Source organism: Strigops habroptila, chromosome 4 (genome assembly GCF_004027225.2).
Source record: "Strigops habroptila isolate Jane chromosome 4, bStrHab1.2.pri, whole genome shotgun sequence".
In the NCBI taxonomy this organism is placed as follows: domain Eukaryota; kingdom Metazoa; phylum Chordata; class Aves; order Psittaciformes; family Psittacidae; genus Strigops; species Strigops habroptila.
Window position 1 is genome coordinate 28,450,181 of NC_046358.1, and position 25,225 is coordinate 28,475,405.

At 41.6% G+C, this 25,225-nt stretch overlaps 1 protein-coding gene across 1 annotated transcript in view; it reads right to left on the bottom strand.

Moving 5' to 3' along the window:
* The window catches only part of LOC115606378 (ras and Rab interactor 3-like), a 171,661-nt gene extending 161,139 nt beyond the window's left edge, over positions 1-10,522 (bottom strand). The window contains exons 1-2 of the mRNA XM_030482218.1: positions 10,189-10,522; positions 7,675-7,785 (exon numbers count right to left, since the gene is read on the bottom strand). Of these exons, the coding sequence (XP_030338078.1) occupies positions 7,675-7,785; positions 10,189-10,345 (268 nt within the window). The 5' untranslated portion in view covers positions 10,346-10,522. The remainder of the gene's footprint in view (positions 1-7,674; positions 7,786-10,188) is intronic.
* Between the last annotated feature and the right edge of the window lie 14,703 nt (positions 10,523-25,225).

Here is a 25,225-nt window from a genome sequence, read left to right on the forward strand (position 1 = left end):
ACACATGGTGACACATCACAGACGATAAAGTAAAAAACAAGGAGCGGAAATGAAATTGCCATGGATAAGGATGGCAATTTAATTTTATACCAATAGCACAATTTTCTGAGTGGAAAATGGAGCAGCTTTCCACAGAAAAAGGTCTAACTATCTAGAGATTCACTAGTATTCACTGTCATACTAGTGAATAACAGATCTAAATACACACACATTGTCCCACATTAAAGGCAAGACAGTCAGCAATTCCATGGAGATCTGCATGCCCAAGTCTCATTAACTTTGATTTTGAAATCTTCAACTCAGGATTTCAGATATGTCCCACTGAAATGTAATTCATTGAGTTTCCATACCAGATCACAGGAAAACTCAGGTTGGACGGAAACTCGGAAGGTCGTATTAGTCGAAACTTGTGTTCGAACATCATCTTTGCAGGAGCCTAGGTCAGGACTGAGGTATCTGGATTTGATTCTTTGAACTGAGGTGGTTTAGTCTGAAGAAGAGAAGGCTCAGGGGAGACCTTATCACTCTCTACAACTACCTGAAAGGAGGTTGTAGTGAGGTGGGGGGTCGGTCTCTTCTCCCAGGTAACAAGTAATAGGACAAGAAGAAATGGCCTCAAGTTGTGCCAGGGGAGGTTTAGATTGGATATTAGGAAAAATTTCTCCACAGAGAGGGTGATGAGGCATTGGAACAGGCTGCCCACGGAAGTGGTGGAATCACCATCCCTGGAAGTGTTCCAAAACTGTGCAGATGAGGCCCTCAGTGATATGGTTTAGTGGTGGTCTTGGCAGTCCTGGGGTAATGGCTGGACTTGATGATTTTGAAGGTCTTTTCCAGCCTAGTTGATTCTACAATTCTACCACATATTTCCTCTTTGACCTCAGGTCACTAATTCACACAGCTGCTGTCTCCCTGACTTGTCTGCAGCCACAGAAACATTGCACTGTTAGTAAATTAACATTTGAGAAATGCTCAGGTAATGTGGTTTGAAGTATAGGCAATCCGGTATCTAAATACTAGAGCTGGGCTAATACGGGAAACTTCAGATCTTAGTCTAGCACTTCAGAGCATTCAACCTGAGTGTTTTGTTCCATTCAGAGAAATTAACTGACTGTTTCCACAGATGTTAAATTCGGTTCTGAGGCTGCTACATTTTAGAAATTCTCATTGTTGTTTCAAGCCTGCTTCTTGGTTTCAGAGCAAAGACTTGGTTCATGAAAGTCCTTATCCACTGTGTTCTTCAACTGGACCAAAACCAACTGTAAATAAATTTGAGCCATATGAAACACAGATTATATCAAGCAATATTTTGTTAGGTTTAAAATTATACAGTAATATATTAAACAGGATTTCTTTTTGTTTCCTTTGCCCTTGTTGACTACATCTCCAAATCGCATTTTAGTCACACTTATTTACTGTGTGTTAAACTACTTCCTGCAAACTTGGTACCTAGACCTGGGGAAATGGTTAAATTACCCTGGAGTTCGTTTTCTGTTCTCAGCTCTCCAGGGGATGACACTGGCAGGTTGAGCCTAAGCAGAGAGAGGTGTTTGTCTCATTTCTTTCTACTGTTTTGGATGCCAGTATTAATACACTGCTAGGAAGTGAACAGCTCAGAGAGAAGGTTGGTTATTTTTTAAATTCTAGTTTCAAATGAAGCACATTTCCTAAACTGGTTCAGAAACCCCCCCCCCCATTTCCCAATTATCTTCAATGACATCTACCTGCCAACTCTTTTAATACCCACATCAATAAGCCAGACACAGGGTGCCAGAAGTTCAAGATAAATCTAGGTGAGAATTCTGTTTAGGAGACCTTGGGAGCCACACAAGAAACACTTGCCATTAAAAGTTTGCCATTTGCCCTCAACTAGTCCACTAGAAGTGGTTTCAAAGTGTCACATATCTGTCTCCCCCTGGAAACAGAAACCATCCAAGTGAGATCACAATCAATGAAGTTTACCCCTCAGCAGCATCTATAGGTAAGACAAGTCGAGAGACACCAGTGCTGGGGGGGACACACAGATAGGGGTACAAGACACACACTGTTCTGGAACCACCCAAGACAAATAAAACCCCACAAGCATATGACAAGTGGCTATGGAAATAAGGTACATGCTAGTTGGTTAGCAAGTCTTTCCATTAAATAAATACATGCATCTGTGCATATACAAAAACACACACACTCTCACTGGACACTGCACCTACTATTAAAACAACTGGGAATTTTTTTCTTAAACCTTTCCTCATTTTCATTTCCTTTTAGGCCAATGCAAGAATAGGATATTTAAGGCTGGTAAATTTCCTAGTCTTTGAGGGTATAAGACATTGGAGTAAAGAAACATTTTAAATCAAAATGTACGCTTTATCAATAAGTCAATCATATAACAACAGTTGCACATTTCATATGCATCAAGGCAAAGAGCAAGTCTGACTAAAAGGCTAGTGAAGAGTATTTGAAAATAACACAGTTATTGTCTGTATTACCTCAATAAGACCATGGTCTTTCTGTGCTAGGTGCTGTACAAGTGCATAGAATGACAACCTGCAGGTCACACTGAGCTCACGAATTTAGACTGTTCATAAAACAAAGGGCTACAGTAAAATTATTAATACTACCTTCTTAAAAGTGGGGATCTAGACCATTTATCCCTGCCACAAAATTGAGGTCTGATCTCATGAGCACATTGTTTAAAAGAAATATATTATCACACTGTTTAAAGAGGATTTATATCAGCACAAAAATAACGTTTCACCAGCAACAGAAGTATGTTTAGATTAACATTTATTATACAAAGTTTATGATCTTATAAATTAAGGTGGCTATAAGGATTAAGAAAAAAAATACATCAATCCAGCATATTGAGAATGAAGCATTTAACTAAGCACTGCGTTTGTTAAATAACATTGATGGAAATCGATGCTTCCTATACTATAGGATTCCTATAGTTCTTGTACAAACATACAAAAAAAACCTTTTTCTATCCTTCTGGAAAATTACTTTGAAGAGTTAGTCCTGTCTTCCTTAGTCAGTGAGAACACCATCATCGATTTTTGTAGGAAAAGTAACAGGCTTTTGTGCTCTCCATGGTATGTTAACAAAACTGTCCAAGACTTCTGCAGTCTCTCTACAATGCATCACATCCTACACTGAGTCCCCAAGGTTAAAACAAACAGTTTGAAATATACACAAATTTAATGACTTCTGATCCTGACTCGGAACTCAGTTATACACATGCTGCTAGGAAACACACTTTATTTCACCGTAGAGGACTGATGTTTTTTTCTCTCACTGCAAAACAGAAAGTATTGCTACAATGTGCCTTTTAATTCTAAAGTGAAAAGACAGCATGGCTCATAAATGCTCACCCCTGCCTTTTCCCCTATCCACAATACATCCTTACTCACCAATAACAATGGGAGAAGCACAGTTGAACCAAATTTAAAGCTATTTAAAAATCAATGTAGCTCATGAACTATCCATGGTTGACAAACCACTAGACAGAAAACCCCATCAACCCCTTCAATCTCAAGGCAGCTCAATGACTAGTGCCAGAAGATTAACAGAAATATATTCCAATACACTTCTAATTCATAGCAAGTAGTTTAAACATTCTCAGCACTGCATACAGGGACTACGTCACGAAAGTCGCAACAGAAAGGAATCCAGATCAGTTGCTCTAACAGCCTAACACAACCCAGAATCACATGGTTAGGAACATCGCACCACCCAGCCACCCTAGCTTGTAATTGCTCTAGAAATGTTAGTCAGGAGGACATGGAGTCATGGGAACATTTTGAAACAAGAGGCAAGCCACCGGAGCAGAGAAGCTATAAATCAGACTTGCTGGGCAGATGGCACTGCAAGCTAGTGAGCTGGTGGCAGATGGAAGCGAGAGCTTGGATAAGGCAAAAAAATTGGTTGCAAACTAATGAGATCTGTTAAGTTGCTGGAGACAACTACTCTCCCTTCCCGATTGCTCTGCTTTAAGTGAGGGTTAGATCAACCCCTCCTCCTGCAGAATTTAACCCAGGAAAAGTACTCAGAGACACAATGAAAAGGTAGTCTGGTTTTCCTCAGAGGGACATCCACAGCAGCCATCCAGAGAAATACTCAATACAAAATAAGCAGAAGATTCATAATTCATAAATCCCAGGGTGTCATGAAATTTTTGAAGTCCAGAGCCTCCTACATAGAACCTGTAAGCTCTCCAGCCTGGCTTCAAAACAATATAAAGACATATCCTTTCACGGCAGAGGAGCTTCCAACAAAGAGGAAGTTTCAGGAAGGATCTTTAACAGACAAATGATACACAACATGGTAACTTCTGCGAGGATTTTGTCTTAGTCCAGACTAGAACTGAGGTTGACTTGGCGCTCACAAATGCTCCCCCTCCTCCTTCAGCTGACCTAGAGTTCCTTTGCTGCTGCTACAGGATAGATAGAATCTATAACTCCTTAGGACTGCAGAATAGTTCCTATCAAAAAAAAAACATGTAGCACCTCTTAAGATACGCATGAATATCAGTCACTCTAACCTCCAAGCGTAGAAAACCCTTTTTCCCCTAGTTATATACACACACACACACACACACACACACACACACACACACACACACACACACATATATATACATTTTCCTTTCCTTTGTCGGAGCCTCAGGGTTCTTTTTTAAAGCGGCATTGCCAAGTCTTCAAAGCTTTTTCTGTTCTGATACAATGGCCCCAGAAGCATTAATAATGTTTCCAGAAGAACACAATACAAAATGATCTACTCGGTAAATGAGAATCTCTGACAGTATAGGCTACAGGAGCTTCTAGTACATAGCAGCTTCCACAAGTTTTTAATATTACTTCTAGAAGCTCATGGAATTTTTCTCCCAAAATATATGACCAAGGGTAAGCCTTTCTTACCACTGTCATGAACTGCAAGGATCTCATGGTTTTACAAACTTCTGTAGCTGCAGTTCCTGACAACTGGGGATTTTTTTTATTTGCATGTAAGTAGGAAAAAGGGGGGGAAGTGGTAAATTAACTTTGGTGAAAGCCTTTGGGAAAAGGGAAGTAAAGCTGCAGACTTGTGTGGGAAGCTAATAAAGAGTGAGCACAGCAATAGCACTGCAATGACACAAAGGATTAACAGGCTCTCAGCAAGAACCTGCATTTCCCAAGGTATTCTGAAGTTCTTGTATCCTAAACACACATAGAAAAACATCCACATAACATAAGAAAACTGCTAGATACTATATACACACCCATGCACTTGTAGGGCCCCTGGTGCTTAAGGCAGATACAGAAATTACACAGGTAAGAATTAATACATCTCATAAAGGAGCCTACAGAGATCACTGTATTCATACAACATCTATACATATTAACTATCTATTCTTAAGATTTAAAAAAAAAAAAAAAAAAAAGACCAGAAATAGTCCAGACATTTAAAGTGCATGACAGCACATTCTTGAGGTTTTCAGTACATTGGGATAAGCACGTGACTGAAAGCTTGCATTTTCCAGCTGAAAATCCACTCTCACCAATTTCCTATGCGATCTTGATCAAGTCTCTTGACCTTTGCCAGGACTACTTTCTCTAGATGTAGTCATGGGGTTACACAAGCCATATTCCCATAGAGATGAGCTATGCTACTTACTTCTTTTTGATAGTTTTTAAGTCATTACAGGGCAAATCTCAACCTCTCACTACCAGACAAAGAATGGGGTTGTGAAGCAAACCAACCCTCACCCTCAAAAAACCCCCCAAAAAAACCCAAATCTACAGAAGTTGTTACTGAGCAATAACAATCATGGGTTCTCACAGACCCATTCCTGTCCAATAAACATCAATTTCAGACATTTCAGATGCTCCCTTTATTTGCAGCTGTCTTACATCTAGCCGATCTTGTAGCATCTAAGTCACTCCTTCGGCTGCACAAGATAACACAGATAAGCTGTACATAACCGTAAAATAACAGGAAGTGACTAAAAAAATGCTACAATTGCAATCCTGTGACATATTTGATTTATAAAACTGTGTTCTAACAGAAGAAACACCCTTAAAAAGAAAAGGGTAATTCCAGCACTGTGAGTAGACATCATTAGTTTAATGCAAGTCTCATTATATTTTTCTTAAAACCTCAGCATCCTGAGGCATATTTCAGCCCCTCGTGTCCACCTCTCGTGGTTACAGAGAAAAGTGCACATCAACAACCTGAATTTCAGAACGCACATCAAGATGATCCAACTGGATTTATTCCAATTGTTCTTAAATTAATCTTACAATTTTAGAGGAATAGAGGGAGGTGAGCTATTTCTTCTAAACATCTGGAGAAGTTAGCACTGCTCCTGGTATTCCAATTGACACATAAGCATGTTTTCCATTGGCAGTTTTATCAAATCATTGTCAAAAAGTTCTCATTCATGCTAAATGGAAATCCCCATCAAGAACTTTGATGGGCATCTTTCTAATGGAGCTTCAAGGACTCTGTGACGTTTGTTGGCTTGTGCTGCCAAATACATGTTCAGAATGATCACATTGAAGCGTCCACGTATGTGGAGAATTAATCAAGAATAGTTATAAGTTTCCAAAAGGCCATTTTTGTCTTCTTTCTTGTTTACGAACAACTCTGACAGACAAATCCAGAGCATCATAAGGTTACAGATGCAGATGACAGCAAACTAACCCACAAAGTTCTTAATAGAAGCACAGAGAAGCTCTTGGATGATACAGTTAAAGCTTTTGGACCTACTTTGTGCAATGTTGTTCCACTCCTCTCTCAGAAGTGCTCTCAGTACTGCTCCAAACTCTTCTAGTGCCTAGTACTGACAGTATCCCAGAACTCATGCTGTCATTGTTCGCAAGATGGCACAGACTCTGCTGCCATCAGAGAGTTGATCAAAGAGTCGATCAAAGAGTCACATTTAAAAAAAAAAAAAAAAAAAATTATCTGAACTTTAAATTATTTGGCTAGTGCCACTGGCAAAACGTCTCGTCTCCCACACACCGTAAACCACAGAGAGGCACAGAGAGAGAGACAGGAAATACACACTGGAAAGACAGATGGGAAGATGAAAGCATTATGGACTAACACTGATATTAAAATGAGTCATCTATCCCTGCCCTCAATCAATTATTATTGCCTGGCCAGGATAGATATCCTGAAGTAAAATAGATTTCAAGGTTTCCATATTATTTACCTCATCACCCCCCCTCCACACAATATAAAGTCCTACTCTGAATATATAGTTTATCATTAAACTAGCAAAACATGATTAAATGTATAATGGTAATGAACACAAATTATTGTGCTCAGATGGTATCTCAAACAGTGCATATTCAGCTATGCAGTTTCAAGCACAGTACACCTCACATTACCAGTGCAATATAAACAGCATCAGCTAAATAATCACCCAAAGAAACAAAACTAGAAAAATCAAATTGTCAGCACAAGTCTCAATGACCCCAAAACATTCTTGTATCCATACATTAATTTTTACCTTTCATAAAGTCATGGCATTATATAGCACAATAAACCTTATTTCTACACAGAACAGTCCTGCCTTTTATTAAATTCTATACTTTTACATTTACCCTAACACACCACTGCAGCTGGGTCACGACAGCACTACACAATACATTTCAAGAGCTTATATGAAATCGCAAAGTTTTCCCATCTTACCTGGTTCTGTACAGTTCTTTTCTTCACGTGTCCCATTAGGTGATGCCATCAACCTTCTATTCCTCCATATTTCTGACAGAAGGCGTCTGTCTGCAGTACTTGATTCTTGGCCTACATCAAACAGAAAGAGGTTATGCCCACTGTCACTAATTTTTTCCTGCACCATCTTAACTGGATTATATGCCCGCACTAGTGAGGGCAAAGCATCCATATGTGAGTGCAGCAAAATCAAGGTGTGATGGGGGCAAATGCCAACACACATACGCAAGGTGCTCCTAGCTGCAAAGGGTGAAACTAGCTATGCAGGTGCAGTAGCAGAGCTGTTATCACGTCCTGGTTATCAGAATACCTGGCTGTGACCCACAACAGGAAAACACTCTGCAGCAAGAAAATGCTGAAACCTGCACCTGTGCCACTCAACACTTAGCAGTTCCTACAGATGAAACCAGCCCAGCCATGCCGACATGAGCAACAGTCACACTTCCATTTAGTCATCTGCACCTGCACATCTTAAATTACATTACTGATGTCTCAAAAAATAAAAATGCAGATGGACATGTTCCAGATACATTTTGGTTTATTCTGAATTCTAGGGGCTGATCTTTTCCGTGTTGGGTATACTTAATAATATCACTCTCCGCATAACTTGTCAAAGAAAACTGAAAATAAGCCCCCTCAAGTCTTAAGAAATACAAACTTCTTTGGTAGTCAACGGAGCTTTTGCCTGAACTTGTATTCCAGAAGCATTCTCAGTGGGACTTGCTGAATAGAGTACAGAAGAAGCACTTGTGATAATGCAGGGTATGCAATTATAATAATCAAAGGAAGAATAGAACCTCTTAATTAAATCACTTCCAACTCAACCTTATCCATTTCAAATGAACATATTGTAGTAACAAAAATTCTTCCACAGCTGATCTTAAAGTTTACATTCAATGCTTGTGCTAAGAGTGACTCTCAAAAATAAAGCTAGGAAAAAAATCTAGCTTGGAAGTTAGCCTGACTGGAGTATTTGCTAAAATATTCCGAGCCACAATTACAAGAAACGGAGAGAACAGATGGTCAGTGTTTATGGATACAATATACTGTAAATTAGCCAGCTGAAAAAAAAAAAAAACCCAAACTACCTGATGCAGCATACCATCAGAAATTAGGTTACGAGGGATTTAGTTGATAACCCAGAAGATTAAAAACTTTCATTAGTCATGACATTTTTCATGTAAACCTAGAGAAATTCTGGAAAACTGTTATTTGCAACAACAACAACAAAAAAAAACCAAAACCTTCAAACTACACAAACATAATCATGCCCCAAGTGCTTGCTTTCATGAAACAGTAAGTTTATGAAAATAAATAGCTTGTGCAAGATTAAGAAAAAAAGAGGCACAGGCATGACAAACAGCTCTAAATAAAGAAAGCAACAGTATACTATAAAACCACAATTAAAAAGTTCTAAGATGAGCAATATGCTAATATGGTCTAACGCACTGAGTTCTTATATGGATGGCTTGTTGCCACCCTAGATACATCTCAAACAGCCCAGGCAATAATTTGAGCACAAGAGCATGAGAAAGTGTGATAAGTTCCACCAGATTTTTCTTCCCTAAAGCACACATTTTAACTTCAGCTTTATTTTAAGCAGATGACCCACCCTAATTTTGCTAAAATCTGTTTTTCTTACATTAAATGTGGACATAGGATCTAGGCTTAATTTGATTTTGCTCTCAAACCCTCATGGACTGCTGGTGGCCCTACCTAGAGACCCATCCATGTGCTGTCCCAGCAACCTTAGACTCTGGATTTGAGGGATGCAGGAAGAAGGCCTGAAGCTGCACACTTCGAGCCCAAACTGTGACAGCAGGCAAGGAAAACAACGACAAAAGAATGGGAGTGATGTGGTTAATTATAAATGCATCAGTTTACCAACAAGACATTTGCACAAAGGATGCAGAAGATTTTCCCTACAAAATTTAAGATTAGCACTGTTCCTTGCCTAAAAATACATAATTTCCTGACAAATTCACACTGAGTGAGGGAAGAATTTGGGGAGGAGGGAAGAGGGATTGGAGGGAAAAGATGGTGAAAAGAGGCAATTGTAGCTGATGAAGGTTTACAACCTAGAAATGAAAATGAAAGGTGGCCCGAAGTTGCAGAGGGGACCACAAGCGGCTGGAGAGGATTCAGCTCCGATGCAGCGGGGAAACTACTTGAGGGCCGCTCCCAGGCACTCAGCTTCCCCGCGATTCCCCTCAGCTTCCAGCCCCGAAGCCCCCCGAGCGGCAGGCGGGCTCGGAAGCTCTCGGCCAGCAGGCGCTGCCTCCTATCGCCGGGACCGCGGCCACGCACCTGCCCGGCACGGGGGTTTCTCCTGAGGAACCCGCGCTGCTCCCCCGCCTCGCCCGCGGGGCTATTTCCACTGAGAAATTCAAAACGGGAACAGCCGCGGCCGCCTGACCCCGCCAAGCCCCCGGGACCCTGCCGGGGTCCGCCGGTCCTGCCGCCACAGCCACTCACCCAATCTGGAGAGCAGGCTGGACATGCACCAGGCGAAGAAGAGGATGGCGCAGATGAAGCCCAGCTGCTGTAGCAGCATCTCCCGCCTCTTGCGAACTTTCCTCAGCATAAGCAGCATGGTCTTCGGGGGGGCGAGCGGCGTCTCGTCCAGCTCCATCGGAGCAAGCGCGGGCGCCGAGGGGGCGGCCAGCAGGTCGTTCGCAGAGCGGGGATCACTCTCGGCGGCTTCGCGCGGACGGCTCCATATCGGGCGGGCTGCAGCGCAGAGAAGCCGATGCCCAACGCCTCAAGTCGGCAGCGGCGAAGCAGAGGCAGGTGGCGGCGGGCGGGGGGGCCGGCGGCGGCAGACCGGAGACGGGGGAGGGCGAGGCGTCGCTCTCAGGGGCCGGGCTGAGCCCTGCGCCCCACGCGCGCCATGGCCAGCGGCGGAGGAAGCGGCGCGGCGGCGCCCCGCGCTCCCGTGGCCGCCCCACCGCGTGCTGCGGGCTGCGAGTCAGCGCCGAGGGACGGCGGCATCCATGCGGCTCCCTGCCGGCCCGGCCGAGTGTGAAGTTTATCCGTTTCCCTCCTCCCTCCCGCCGCCAGCCGCTGGTGGGCGTAACAGCCGGCGCGGCAGTAACCAGCCCCCAGGCACCCAGCGCGGCGCCGAGCGGCCACTCAGCCCCGGCGGGCAGCCGCTCCCCACAGAGCCCAGCCCGGCCCGGCCCGGCCCGGCCCCCTTCTCCCCGCCCCTCTCCCGCAACTTTCGGGGTGCTCCTCCGGCACCCATGGCAACGCGCGCGTACCCTCCCTCCCCCACCGCTGGGGGCGCGGAATTAGCTGGCCAAATTAATTCTTTCCCCTAAACGGCGCAGGAGTTACCCGCTCTCGGTGTCGCGTTTGGCGGGGAGCGGCAGGTGCTGTGGTGCTGAGGTGCGGGCCGCCGTGCGTTGGAGCGCCGGGCGTCGCGCTGGGGGGAGGGATGGGACGGGACGGGTGTTGGTGGCACCTGGGTTCTTCTACTTGCCCTTAGGAGATGGGTGTCAGGTGGACTTCCATGGAGGGCAACGGTACTACCCCGATCCCCGCTGCACGTAGTTTACACTGTAATGAACGTGTGGTGTTTAGGGCGGCAAAGCGAATGACCCTTTTTGTGAAACAGTGGTTAGTTCCAGACTGTCCCAAAACAGGGTTTTTTTGGTTTTGTTTTTTTTTCTTTTTAACTAAAATTGATATTTATGTTAATTGGTTATTGTTAGACAATGAGAAGAGTTCTAGAGACTTCTCCAACAGCATCAGTTCTGTATCCCTTCCAGGTACCCAGAAATGCCATGTGTGTCAGGGAGCATGTGTAGAGAAAACAAGTTTAACTCATCTGATTTTTTGATACAGCATTTGATTTACAGTGGAAGGCCTTTCAGGCAATTCCCTCTGGATCTCCATCCTTATACTTCAGAGCATACAAGACTTTGTAGCTGGTATTGTTTCTAATTGTATCATAATTATAATACAAATATCCCAACCTACAAAAGCAAATATTCAGAAATAAAATACCACTAATCCTCAGTGTTACCCCATCTTCGTGCAAATATGGGGGTTTTGTTATGTTTCTGAATTACATCCGCTATAGCGAGATGCGGGAGCACAGTGCGCAGGGTGCTTTGGTACACAGTGCATGTGGAATTGCTCTAGATTCGTGCCGAAGGCTGCCCAGTTGTCCCAAGTACAAAAGGGAATACTAAAGCTGGAGAACCAAAGAGAAGCAGTCATGTTAACCTTGTTGCTTGCTTGCATGCACATAGCTACAGGAGTCTGTGCGCCTGTTAAGGCAAGCTCCACGGGCACCTAGGCTCAGATGGGCCTTTGACTTTCTGATTTAAGTTAAAGCAATGAAATAACTGCATGTCAGAAGAATGGCACTAAGACATGCCCCAGTCTCCTCTCTTATTCCCTTTATAGCTGCTAAGAGAGGAAAACTAACTCTGAAAGCTCTTGCCTACTGCAAAAAAAAAAAAAGGTAGTAGAGAAGATTACAAGTCAGTTTATGTCCGTTTCTTTCTCTCCATGGTCATGTAGGAAATCTCAGACACAGAATGATGGAAGCCATCCCTGACCAAAAGAACCTACAAGCTAATTAGATGCAGAGGCATGGGAGGCTGGATAAGGGTAGCTGAAGCTCTTTAGATCAGGACCATTACTTATAGTGGACTGGGTTTTTTCATTTAAGACCTTTAAGCTCCACTGAAGTTGTTGGTTGGCCATGTCAGTAGAGATGCCATTGCACAGTTAGATGTCACTGCATACCATGTCAGCACTATAGTCATAATGCCTGAGAGTTAATTCTTCATATGGCTTTTTATCACCTCTTCTCTGGGGCTACAGCCTCACCTTCCACTCAGAGTGTCAACGTGAACATCTGTCTGTCAACCCCTGGTTCTGTGTTTAACGAGAGTTGTGGTGCTGACGTGACTGTAGTTATCTGTATGAAGAGTTTATCTGGAAGTATTATGACACTAGGAGGGATTGCAGAGATTTGTTGGGTTTTTTCAGTATCCACTTGCCAGAAGTTTATAATCTTCTTCCAATAAGTCTGACCAGGGCCATGGCTTCAGAGGGGCTTTCCTGATGGCTGCATCTCTCCCCACAGTTGATGGAGGTTGCTTGTGATTTGTGTATTTACCAGGTTTATTCTCTTACTTGCTCTTTACATTGAAGATATTTTTCAAAGCCATGGCATTCCTGATCTGAAGGGTTGCTGATATTAAGACACGCAATGCAAGTTTGTTTGGAATTGAAGTAAAATTTGGTCCAGAAATGAGGTTGTGATTCACAGATGTTCCATATTGGTGTCTATCGGTTGTTTACACAAAGACAGTGGTATTGAAGCATTGTTACAGGTCCAGAGTTTCACATGTGAGAGATTTTCATTAATTCTGTCAGGTCCTATGAACATCACATGGATCAAACCAAAGCACATGGTTAGTTGCAAGAATGCAAGTATAATATTGCCTTTTTTTGACATAGGTTTTTTCCTTTTTCGGGCTGTTCAAACGTTATTTGTTTTAGAGGTAATGGTTAGTGACTATAGAAACCCTGGAGCCATCCTTGTGAGGAACTGAAAGCCAGAAAATAAAACCAGAAAGAGAAGAGATCTTTTGTGAATCTTTTACACAGAAGAAATCTGCTACCCATGAAAGCAGTTCTCAGCAGTTCTCAGATTGTGTCTCTCTCCCTGTGTACACAAATGAGGCAGATCAAAGTTCAAAGAGCACTAATCTCCTAATCATGCAAGCTTCTGATTAGCATTTTTAATCAGTCTGGTGATCACAGGGTAGCCTCAAAATTGTTCTTGAATACTAAACTTCCAGAACAGAATTCTAAAACACTTTTATTTTGGTATTTCCTGTGAAATGTATCGGGTAACTATTTGTGTAGGATGTCTCAAAAGGGAGTGGTGGCGCGACAGAATTCAGCTCCAGTTTCCTCTCCCACTCCAGCCTGCAGGACCTGCATCTGGAGGATCTGTTGGAGTACATGCAAGGCATTTGCATGGAGGTTGCTACTGGGAATGATGTCCCAACACTTTCTTCTGATTTGAGACATGCATGCTGTGCATGAGAGAGTGGTGATACAATGTCAGAGGCAAAAAAACCCCAAATTGCTTTCTGCATAAGGTAACATTGCATTCATTTACATTCATTTTTTGAATCTGAAATTATTGCTATCTCTTACTGCAACCAAAACAACTGTATATAAATTCAATGGGTCTTTCCTTAATAGTCTCAAAAAAAAGAAAAAAAAAAAAGAAAAAATATGACACAGTTTTCTGAGTGATGCTTTCACAGTGAGCGGTCTGGTGATACTCCACATATTCTCTGTTTTCATTATCATCATAATAAAATGTTTTCCAGTTTAGTTCTAGGAATCCTCCTGAAAGAATTACATTTTAGAAATTAGAGGTATTTGGGAAATATCATCAAAACAAAGTGTAGAGGAAGAAAATATTAAACAGCACTTGCCTTAAAGCCAGACACAAGAAACAATCTTTCCTTTGTATCACTGTGCTTATCATTGTGATCATTTAACTTTTTTGTATATCCCATGCTAAAATGTCTCACTAGAAGCACAGACTAATGCTAGCTTCATCTAGCATTGCCAAATTTGCTTGTTTTTCATCTCAAGTACAATTAGTACCTTGAACTGAGTAACAGCCAAAAGGCTTTGAATTAGGGAACCGTCTCACAGGAGATCCATGAAAGCAGCTCATCTGAGAAGAAAATATTGACACTTCTGAGAGACAAAGGAGAAGTATAACGTTTGGATTAATTCTCTACGGCACCCCCTGAAAGGAAGAGGAAAAGCAGCAGCAGCACAGCAGGATAACTGGAAATTGAGACCCTGTTAGTTGGCCATAAGGACTGTTCCAGCACAGAAGAGCTGAGAGTGCATCAGCTGAGAAGCCCAGAGGATGAAGAGGTGATCATTTGTGACAGGCACCCAACCAGACCTAGTAGCCTGGTCAAGTCCAGCTTTTCCAATTGATATACCCAGCATCCCAGTATCAATCCTACTGCCTGCAAGGTCAAGAGATGGTATCAAAGAAAAGCCAACGATGTTCCCTCAAAAAAGACCAGAAAATCTCCCATGAGCCATAAAAGCTCAAGTGAGAGGAAAGACATTGGTGAGGGAGGAGACTGGGATCCTGCTTTTGCTATTTGGTCAAGGGGTTCATATGAGAGAGCCAGGGAGAGAGCCTTAGCTTGGTGCTGTCCTGCTTGTCAAGAAGGAAGCAATGCTGTGCTTAGTTGGGACCTGGTCCATGGGAAAGGGGCTCTCATAAATACGACTTGACAATATAAGTTTGCAGAAAGCATGTCAATATTTAAGTGTTGAACTGTAATTTAGGCCACCATATGTCCTTAGGTATATACCCAGGTGGCTCTTTATGCATTGATGAAAGACGCTTTGCTGAACCATACTTGAAATTTAGAAAGCAGATCCACTGTTGACATCAGCATTGAGGTTTCCATCAGAGTCCCTGCGATGTGTAAATGATGAAACTCCATCTGTAGGACCATCTTCTCCATACAGAGAAACTCCAACTGTAGGACCCGTCAAAGGACTTACCCTTGTGCCAAGATTTGCAACGTCTTTCTGCTCATTCTCAGATTTTTATCTCCTATCCATTTGCCAGTTCTAGTGGGCAGTTGCCAGCTGTGTTATCATATTGTAATTTTGTATGCTTCAAAGGCAGAAGTTTGCCTTAATACAGAGTTATTTTTGTAGTTTATCTATCTCAGACCTTTGTTTTGCTTCCAACACTATAAATAACCCTGAACTGGAATTAAATGCTATGAAGAAGTTAGTCTTGCACTGTAATATGGAACCCCATCTTCCTTCAGCTTAACCAGCTCTCCCCTTGTGTTTTATATCTTGCAGTCTTCCTACTGCTGATTTCTCTTTGACAATCTTGGGTGATGCTGCTTTCTATTTCTGATGAGTATCTGTGATACACGCCACATTCAACATCTAGCTAGCAGCCACACACTCGCCCAGACCCTACTTGGGAGTTTAACAATAGTCATTTAAAATAATGCGATTCTCCCACAGTACACAGGAATGCTACAAGCAAGAGTTTCTCATATCCTTATGCCATAAACAACCTCACGTAAGCCCAAGGAGGAGGTCGGCCTGCTAGATATCGTTTTCTTGCTGTACAATAAGAACAAAATGTACCAACCAGATCTTGACTCTTCATGTGATCTACTTTAAGCAACAAGAAAATAAGATCATTTGACTCCTGATGTCCCACATGCGCTGTTAACACATTTTAATTTAGGTGCATTGGCTCTATTCATTTCTCTAAGCCCACTAAAATGTCTTCTTGCTGGACAGAATGAGAGACATTGTGTGTATCAGCAGGATTCAGTGTGTTCTGCCCATAAGGTTTCAATCAATATCTACCTAAAAAAGAGAGTTTGTTAGAAAAACCTCAGTATTTGTCTCCTTAAATCAGTATTGTCTAAGCCCTGCAAATTCATCACAGCATCTATGTTTAACACCCACTAGATTTCTCAGGGATATAGGCATCTGTTTAAATGCTTGCCAGATTTGAAGAACTCATGCACATGCATAAAGCCGTACTGAAATGGGGGTTAAATTACAGGGTCTCTGTTGCACAGCATATCCTCCCCTACACACATACCATTTCTGTCTTTCCCAGTTTCTCAAGCTTGCTATCTCCACTGAATCCCAGCATCAATTGATCTTTCTGGGTTTACATTTTGCCAGAGATTTTCTATTCCTCCCTGCCCTCACAGTCGCTTTCGCTTCTGCTTACTTTTCTGCTTCCGCTATTCTTTTTGCTCCACATGACTTTGTTCCCCACCTCTTGATCTTCTAGGCCCGATGTAAACGTTTCATTTGTTCCACTCTCTGTAAACAGAATTCCTTTCTCCTCTTCAAATCTCCCCTTAAATCTACACGTGGGTTTGAGCTTAATATTGACTCTAAGCCCTGTTCCCAGAGGCTTGGGGAAATTTGACTGTGCTTACCCATAACTATGAGGAATGAGGTTAGCTGACGTGACTCTGAACGTGAGGGGTTCTGGCTAGTCAAGGCTCAGCAGGTTAACTGCAGCACTCTCTTCCATCACTATACAACAACCTTTGTTTGTTCTCCATAATCTTGTTCCTCTCCCAGATAAAGAAACTAAATTCAGTTCTGTAAAACGCTCTCCATCTGTTTTCTTCTGGAAAGTTTTTGTATGTCTATGAAAGAAGTGAAATTCAAAACAGCTACTGAGGAGACATCTTCACACACCTCAATCAACATCACTTCTGTTCAGCATTTGTACCTACTGGGATCTGTTTCCAAAACCCTTTGCTAGTCCCTCAGAATGAGAAGGATCATTAACTAAGCAAAAATTGATTCATTACAGTGAGAAAGTTTTTTAACAGCCCGGTGTTGTTAGCCCAAACCACAGGCTGCTGTGATCTTTTGAATACACAGGAGGGAGCTGTGAAGAATTCTCATGCACAAAAAGCCTCAGATGATGTCAGTGCTTGAAAGCCTGAAGGCCAAAGAGTATTAGTGAAAGTCCTGTTGGGGTAGCTGAGGGAGATTCAACAGGGCAGCTCCTTTCCTTCATTAGATGAGTCCATCAAAATCATTAAGAAAAGAAGAACAGGCATTCATCCTTAGTGACTGTGGAAAAAAACAAACTGCAGACTCCGAACGCTATATAAACAAGTGCAAGAATGTACGTCCTGGCAACTGATGTCCTTGAAACAACAATATTGAAAAGGTGAGAACTGTCTTTATTCAGAGACTTGCAGAACATATGCTTGAGGGAACCCAGAGAGGTCATCCTGTTCACTCCCTTTTTCTAAGGCAGTATCAGCTCTCCCTAATGTTGAGTGGGCTTGCTCTGAAACTTAATAACCATCTTGATGCTGAAATTGCTGTTTGACTGCCTATCAAAGCTTTTAAAATAAAATGATGGTGAATAACGTTAAGAAAATTTACACCTCCTACTTTGGCTGGCATCTTTTTTTAACACCATCAGTGAGCAGATCTTGGAGAGTTCTGGGAATTTTCCCTCTCATCTGACCACAGATTTTTTAAACCAAAAATTTGTTCCATTGAAAACCTATCATATTAAGCTAAGAGGAATTATAGCTATCAATCAAAGATGGGGAAGAATAGTCTTACCATTTATTTCTGTGAAGTTAGTGGAAATCATTTTTCTTTATTGACAGTGGTAAGAAAACAACCTTGGCCTAGGAAGATATGTTCAGTATATAAAATCATGTAAAATGGTAGTCTAGAGGGAACGGCAATCAGAGAAATCAAGTGAGCAGGAACAGTGCTCAGTTAAGTGTTTTCTATGAGGAATTCAGGTCATTTATTTCATTGCTGTTTCATGTTGTCTCCTGTGGAAGTGATAAGAAAGAAGGGTTAATTTGCTCCCCATTATGATCAGATAAAAGAGGGGAGAACAGACAGCTGGTTCACAGTCCAGATTCAGAACAGCAATGGGAAAAGTGTTTTTCTAAGGAGGCATTTAAGGGAATAAAAGGAAAGCTTTGGTACACAAGAGCAGGGAGATGGTTCTAAGCAAGTGGGCTAGGCACAGCCATCTCTGGGAACTGTCAAAGGGAACCTTAGTCAGGGAGGATCAGAAGGGCAAGTGTAACAAGCTAAAATGAGGAAATGAGCACCACTACATCCACTTTGAACACCAGCTCCTGTACTGCAATTTTGAAAAGGGCCAGTGTAGTAGGAGAGAGAGAAGCTGTAGCTGCGGTACTTTAAGAAGAACATTCTCCTTAAAAGCTCCCATTAAGTTTACAAAAACTGCCACTTCTACAGCAGAGCCTCCTCCAAACCCAGATAACTGATGTTCGTTACTGCTCATGAAAGGCCACGGTCAATGCAAACCTTGGTGTATTTTCAAGCATTGGCAGGAACACTTTTTACGGTTATTTCCATGTTAACTTCCTAACAGACTTCACAATAAAAAACTAAGACAATTAGTAATTATTGCCAATTTTAATAAGAAATGTTTATCACTGGCAAATAATAAACACAGCACTCCTGCAAATTAACTTCTTTGCTATTCCAACTCCTTGCAGAGGTCAGCAGCAGGCTACTTCAGCTAACCTTGGTCATAAGCATGCTCAGCTGCCTCTCAGCATCAGAATAGCCCGGGTTCAGCACAGCTCCTCTGAGCTGGCTGCTCTCTTCAGCTTGCAGTAGGAGAACAGCAAAGGCAATGCTACCCCATAGTCAAATTTAATAGCAGCTATTGTGGGTGTCACCTACCTGTCATGTCTGACTCACCCCACCATCTTTTTGTTGTTTTCATTTAAATATTTAAACACTCAAATATTCCAGCCACTTTACATTTCACCTCCTCAAAAAGAAGCAATGTTTCAGAGGTGTTACCATGGAAACAATGGAGTGAGGAGGCAGCTAAACATGAAAGAAAGTCGTCCAACAGTAAATCCAGAGACATGCTTTAGGGTAACTTAAAATTAAAAAAATGTATAATTAGTTGGGCTGCTGCTGAGCATGTGTTTGTGCTTACTGCTTTCTTGTAAGTGACAAGAGGCCACCTTTTTGCCTGTGACAAGAAAACCAGAATTTTCAGTACCTAAAGTCCTTTTTGACACAAAAGGTGTGATGACCACCTTTGGAGTGGACCACCAGCATTAGTTATCAACAGCGGCAGCCAACTGAAATGGCATTGTTAAGGGTCAGCAACACCAACTTCCTGAAACAAATCAATCCCTACTGATGGCAGTGGGCTGTGAGCCCTGGAGAGTTGTGATCCAAGACATTTGCAAAGTTTAATCAGAGTACACGAAAAAAGATTAGCATGAGTGGAAGTAAAAATGCTGCTACATGTGGCAAGCCCCTTCCAATTATGCAAATGAATACACAGAGCCATTCTGCTCAGAAGTGGGTATTAAATTACCCTTGTGGATAAATATAAAATCATACCTTTGTCAGTCTGTCACCATATATCCTGAAATACCATAATTACCTCTCTCAAGCATGGGAAGGAACAACTCTTGGCTTTTGCCTGCGTTCACATCATAAAATGATTTCCTGCAACTTTACATAGCATTAGCTTTACTGAAGTATATGTTGTCTGTAGTGAAGGTAGCAAAGGAAAATCCAGTGTTCCAACCATGTGTTAGGCAAGAAAAGCTCAAAATAAATCCCCTTAATGAAGATCATATTCACTTCACGCATTGGCAAATTGACCACAGAAACATTTAATACATTTAAATATGCCACGCAAAATGTTCTGTTCAGAACAGAGTCAGAAACAGACCATTAGAGACTTGAGCTTTAGTTGCTCTTTATAACCCTTTAGATCATGCTTAAAACCATAATACTTTCACTTGTGGGCAAAGGAAGGGTCCTGGGTGATGTCTAAAACCTCTCCCTAATGTTGGAAATCATCTCGATGATTAAAAGAAGAATCGTTCCTACCATCAGTGGCGACTAGAAAACTTCTATCATTGTAGAGTGGCAGAGTGGGATACATCTTCAGCAAACTGACAGCTCTGGTGTGGCTGATACACTGAGCGCCTGGCTGTTGGTGCCCAGGGTGGCCGACAGTACCCACTCCACCACTGCCCTCCTCAGAAAGGGTGCCCAACACCTGCTTAAAGGGTCATGCTTGGGAACAACTGAGGTCTTTACTGACCCAGTTTCTCAGGAGTCTTTCTCCTTGGAACAATGTTTTTCTTCTTGGATCCACAAGGAGATGAAAGCATTACGGGTGGAGCTTCTAGTTCAGAGACTTGACCATCTACTCCGCAGCTAAACAGCTGTCACTGCATGTTAGAAGCACCTTGAGGAGACAGAGAGCAGGCCAGATCCTACAAGCCTGAAGCACTGATTTACCAATGCACTATTGAGAGTACCTTCCTCCTGGAGGGATGGGCAGAGAGTCAGATAGTAAATGAGATATCCACATAGCCCGCAACTTAGGTAAACTATGAAGGAGCACGAGGGGACTGGTCTACTGAGGCTTGAGACACTGGTGGGACCTTGCTACCAGCAAACACCAAGGAGCAGATGCTACCCATACCCAGCTGGCTTGGGAGCACGGGGAAGAGAACAGCCAGGCCAATTCACAAGAGCATCAGGGCATCAGACAGGTTGTAACTGGTCATCACAAAATATAGTTAGTCCACAGCTTTTGATAAAAGATAGTTTATACAATTCTCTACACACACACACAAAATTTATATCACATCTCTTTGAATCAGCATAACAGTACAGCTAAATAAATGTTTATCTGGAGCAAACTGATCTGCTGTCCATTTCACAATCATTTAAAAAAAGTACCAAGTTGCATTTAGCCCTGTGACTGATGAATCTCACAGAATTCATTATGCTGTTGGCATTGACTGTGCAAAGGAAAAAAAGAGATGGGCTGTGGTTTTATGCAATTTGTTTTTCTTGCTGTTGGAAATCTATCATACTTTTCCTGCCCAAGTTATCAAGATGGTTGATAAGCTGGAAATAAATCAGATCATTGAGGTGAATGTTACATAGCAAGCTATTGTGTAACTGAACTGTATTTCCTATCTTAGCCTTCCAAACTCTATCAAATAAAGTAAATAAATAAATTAATTAATAAAGGACAAGTATTCTGGAAGATTTAACTAGCCTTAAAATTTGATTTTCAGCTTTAAAATTAACCCTAAATAATGAATTTTTAATTATATGCAAAGCAAACCCACAAAATCTCCAGAGGCTTAGCTGTGACATTGCTGTGAAAACCAAGTAAAAGGGCACAGCTTTGGTTTTGTTGTTTTTGTCCCCCCAAAACAGAAGCTTCCAGAGTGAGGCTGCCTCCTGCTTTCCTTCTGCTCAGTGCTTGGCACAGCTACCCCGCTGTGTGCCGTGGCCGTGGTAACTACCATGGCAGACATCCTGCCATGCCACTTGCTTGAGGTGGGAATGCAACGACCCCCAGTCTTTGGGATTTGCACGGCTGCGCAGTTTGAGGCAGATGGGAAGCAAACAAGCACATACACTGCTACTTTTTCTTGAATGTTCACATCAAGTACCTTTTCTGAATGAAGACCAATTTCATCTCATCTGAAAAATCTCTTTACCCTTCTGTTGTTCTCAGTGTTTCTCTCTGAATTGCTGCTCACTGACTCCAGTGGGCCCTGGACCATGACCTAAGAGAAGAAAAATCTTTTAGCTCATTGTCAAGTCTCAGGGCAACCCGATCATCCAGAAAAAACCCACTTAAAATCACTCACAGAATAATAATTATGCCCAGGCTCTGATACTTTTTTCCCATGTTTCAACAGGCAGATGAACCAAATAATGTGAACTGACTTATGTGAAACCCAGACTGGGTTTTGCTGTCACTGACACAGTGCCCCTGGCTTAGAGCTTTGTGGAGGGGATTACACTGAGTTGCTTGTGACCAACAGACTCTCAGCATTGGTACGCTCACCAGTGATTTTCAAATGCCAGCTTATGACAGGTAAGTATGCTAGCTGCTATTTTTCTTACTTACAGGCTGTTAAAAAAGCCCTAAGAAGAAAATCATTACTGCATAATCCAAAACACTGAAAATCTTTTCTTTGCCTTGGTAAAATATCTGGCTAGTATGAATGCTCATGACTTCTCTGGTGAACTCAAAGGTGCTAAGGCATCATGAAACTTTTAAAAATCTAGTGCTGTTTAGCAAGTAAAACATTTTACAGTCTCAGACTTTACTGAGAAGTGGGCTTAGAGGGGAGGGAGATAAAATGTTTTAGCTCTAGCTCAACTGTACTTTTGAACTTCTCAGTCATATTTGTTTTGCTACCTGAGGAATTTTAAGGAAGTGAAATCAAATGTCTATCTGATTTTAGGTGATGTGCAATATTTATTCTGAAGGCTCATGCAGCTTCTTTCACTCTTGAATTATTTACAACATGCACACACTCTCATGTCTCAATAGATCACTCTGTAACTCCATCAAGTAAAATGAAAGTAATTTGCACATTGTAAATATATATGTGTGTGTGTGCATATGGAGGCTTAGTAAGAATCAGTATCAATTGATCATCCATCCATGCTAAGGACTGAAAAATGTAATTTATTAAAAGTAGGGAGAGATTTTGCAGGTGGAAACAAATAGAAAATCCAGCTAGTCCTGGAGGTATCTTGAGCACCAGTTAGTACTGGAGGTTGCAAAAGAAGATTGAAGAAATTAAGTTTCATCAAGAAGGATTGTTCTTAATGCCAGGTAGCTGGAGATTAGTTTAAGTCAAGTCCTGAAACTTAGAGGAGTTTGATCCTTCAGTAGGGTTTTTTTTTGTTTGTTTATTTAGGATAAGAAAGGTATGAACATCTTAGTTCCAACATCTTATTTCTTGTGCTGGGCTAGGCCAGCTGTACTAAAAAAAAAAAATAAAACCGAACAATAGCCTCAAGCAGATGCATGAGTTTCTGCATGACTATCAGTTCTCTGCTTCTCCAAAAGTGACTTTACAGTAGGAATTCCAGTAGGAATTAAAAAAAACTGTCCTAAAAAAGATACGTAGAGAACAAAAACTGTGTTCTGCAGAATACAGATGGAAGTCAGAGTAGCTAACAAGGCTGATACTTTCCGTTGGTCTATATCATCACATACACACAGCCACACAGCCATAAAAACCTCTCATAAGCCAGCAAAACACTGGAACTTTTGAATGGTTCCCAACCCCATATTGCAATTTTTTTGAAGAACATAAAAACTGAGAATTCATTTGTCAGTTCATCAACTGTTCCAGCTCTCAGAATCTGAATGCTATTTGTATTGTTCAATGCACCAGTTGTTGTGATCAGGACCCTGACAAGGTTATGACTAAAATGGGGCACAGAACCTGAACCAGCACCTAGAGAAATCAATAGAATTATTTTTTTTTAAGAGGAATCAGATCTTTTCCTTACACTGTAGCAAGACGTAGCAAAGAGATGACAATGCAGAAAAGAATGAGTAATAAATGAATTATGCTCAATCATCATTATCCAGTGATTCCTCATAGTCATTCCACGAAGAATAGCTGCTTTGTATCAATTTGGAAACTGCTGTCTGCAGAGACGCTGAAAGAGATGAAAGGAAAAACTCAGCAAACCACAGCTGATGTTAACAATTGTGATGGATCCAGGCTTCTGAAATAACCAGCTGATTAGATAAACTTGTACACAGGGCAACATAAAAAATCAAAGATAATTTGCCTCACCAAGTCTTCCCAGTGCTCTGTTTGAGTATTTTTGAGGCTTGTATAACAAGTCTATTTCAGGGTAGTGGAAATTAAGGAAAACTTCTGTAGAGCCCGGGCAACACATTTCTGGGTAATAACCCGGTATTAAAATTTGATTTTTTATTTGGAGAAAGCCCAGCAAAACCAATAGGGTGTGTGTGGAAATAAACTGTAGAATTTCATTCCCTTTGTATATCTGAGAAATTCCCTAAACAAAGAGGTTTTCCGTATATGCAGAAAAAGATACTGCTTATTTGTACAATAGATTCCCCTATGCACAACTGCAATGCTGTTTTGTATTTTATCTAAGAAAGCAAAAGTTTAATAAAGGTAATATTTCAGAAATAAAGAAATAGAAATCACATTGAGATAAGCTTAGCTACAAATACAGAGACCAAAACAGCTGCTACAGAGCTTACACGATTGGGATAGAAAGTCATATAATCCTGGCAAAGTCAGAGGGAAAAAGGTGCTTAAACCAAACAGTGGTATCACTGCAGCCGCTATTGAGAATGACTTACAAAATGGATTGAATTTTTTCATGGAAAAAGAGAGTAACAAAGAACAAAGTAGGACACTTAAAACACAACTGTGTGTGTTAGAAGGAGCCTCAAAGGAAAGGTAACAATTCCCCTGAAAACTGGACCTCATTTATAGGATATGCCACTAATTAACTCAGCAACTACAACGTATGAGTGGAACACGACTTTCCAAGTCACGTCTATATAAACAGTAAGGGAGAAGAAAGTCACTTTTGCATGCACATCAGTTTCTGTTACATTTCTCCATTCCAGCAGGAATTATTAAAAGAACAGAAAGATATATTTTAAGACCCCTAGAAAATCATCAGCATGCACCAATGTGCTCAGCAGTGCAGAAAACACGTAACAATCTTCTAATTACCGGGGCACACCACGCAAGTTAACCTTTTGTATTCACATGCTGACTACCAGGCAGTAGGTGATAGGTGTTTGTCTACGTAGGTCCATGGAAATATGGGTTGTATGATTACAAAGTGAGAACAGTGTACCATCTGTCTATCTAATACTATCCATGTGGCAAGCACATCACTATTTTAAGCCTCGAACTCCTCGGTACCAAGAAGGCAGAAGACAAGTGGTGCCATCATATCGTAGTTAAATTTGTGATGTGTGTACATTTTGCCTGGGAGTGAAAATCCAAGACTAGTAGACAAAAATATTCAGAGAGTTATCACCGTACTGCTGCTTTGGACTTTTCACTACACCAGATGATACTTCGTTATCCCAGAAAGAGCTAAA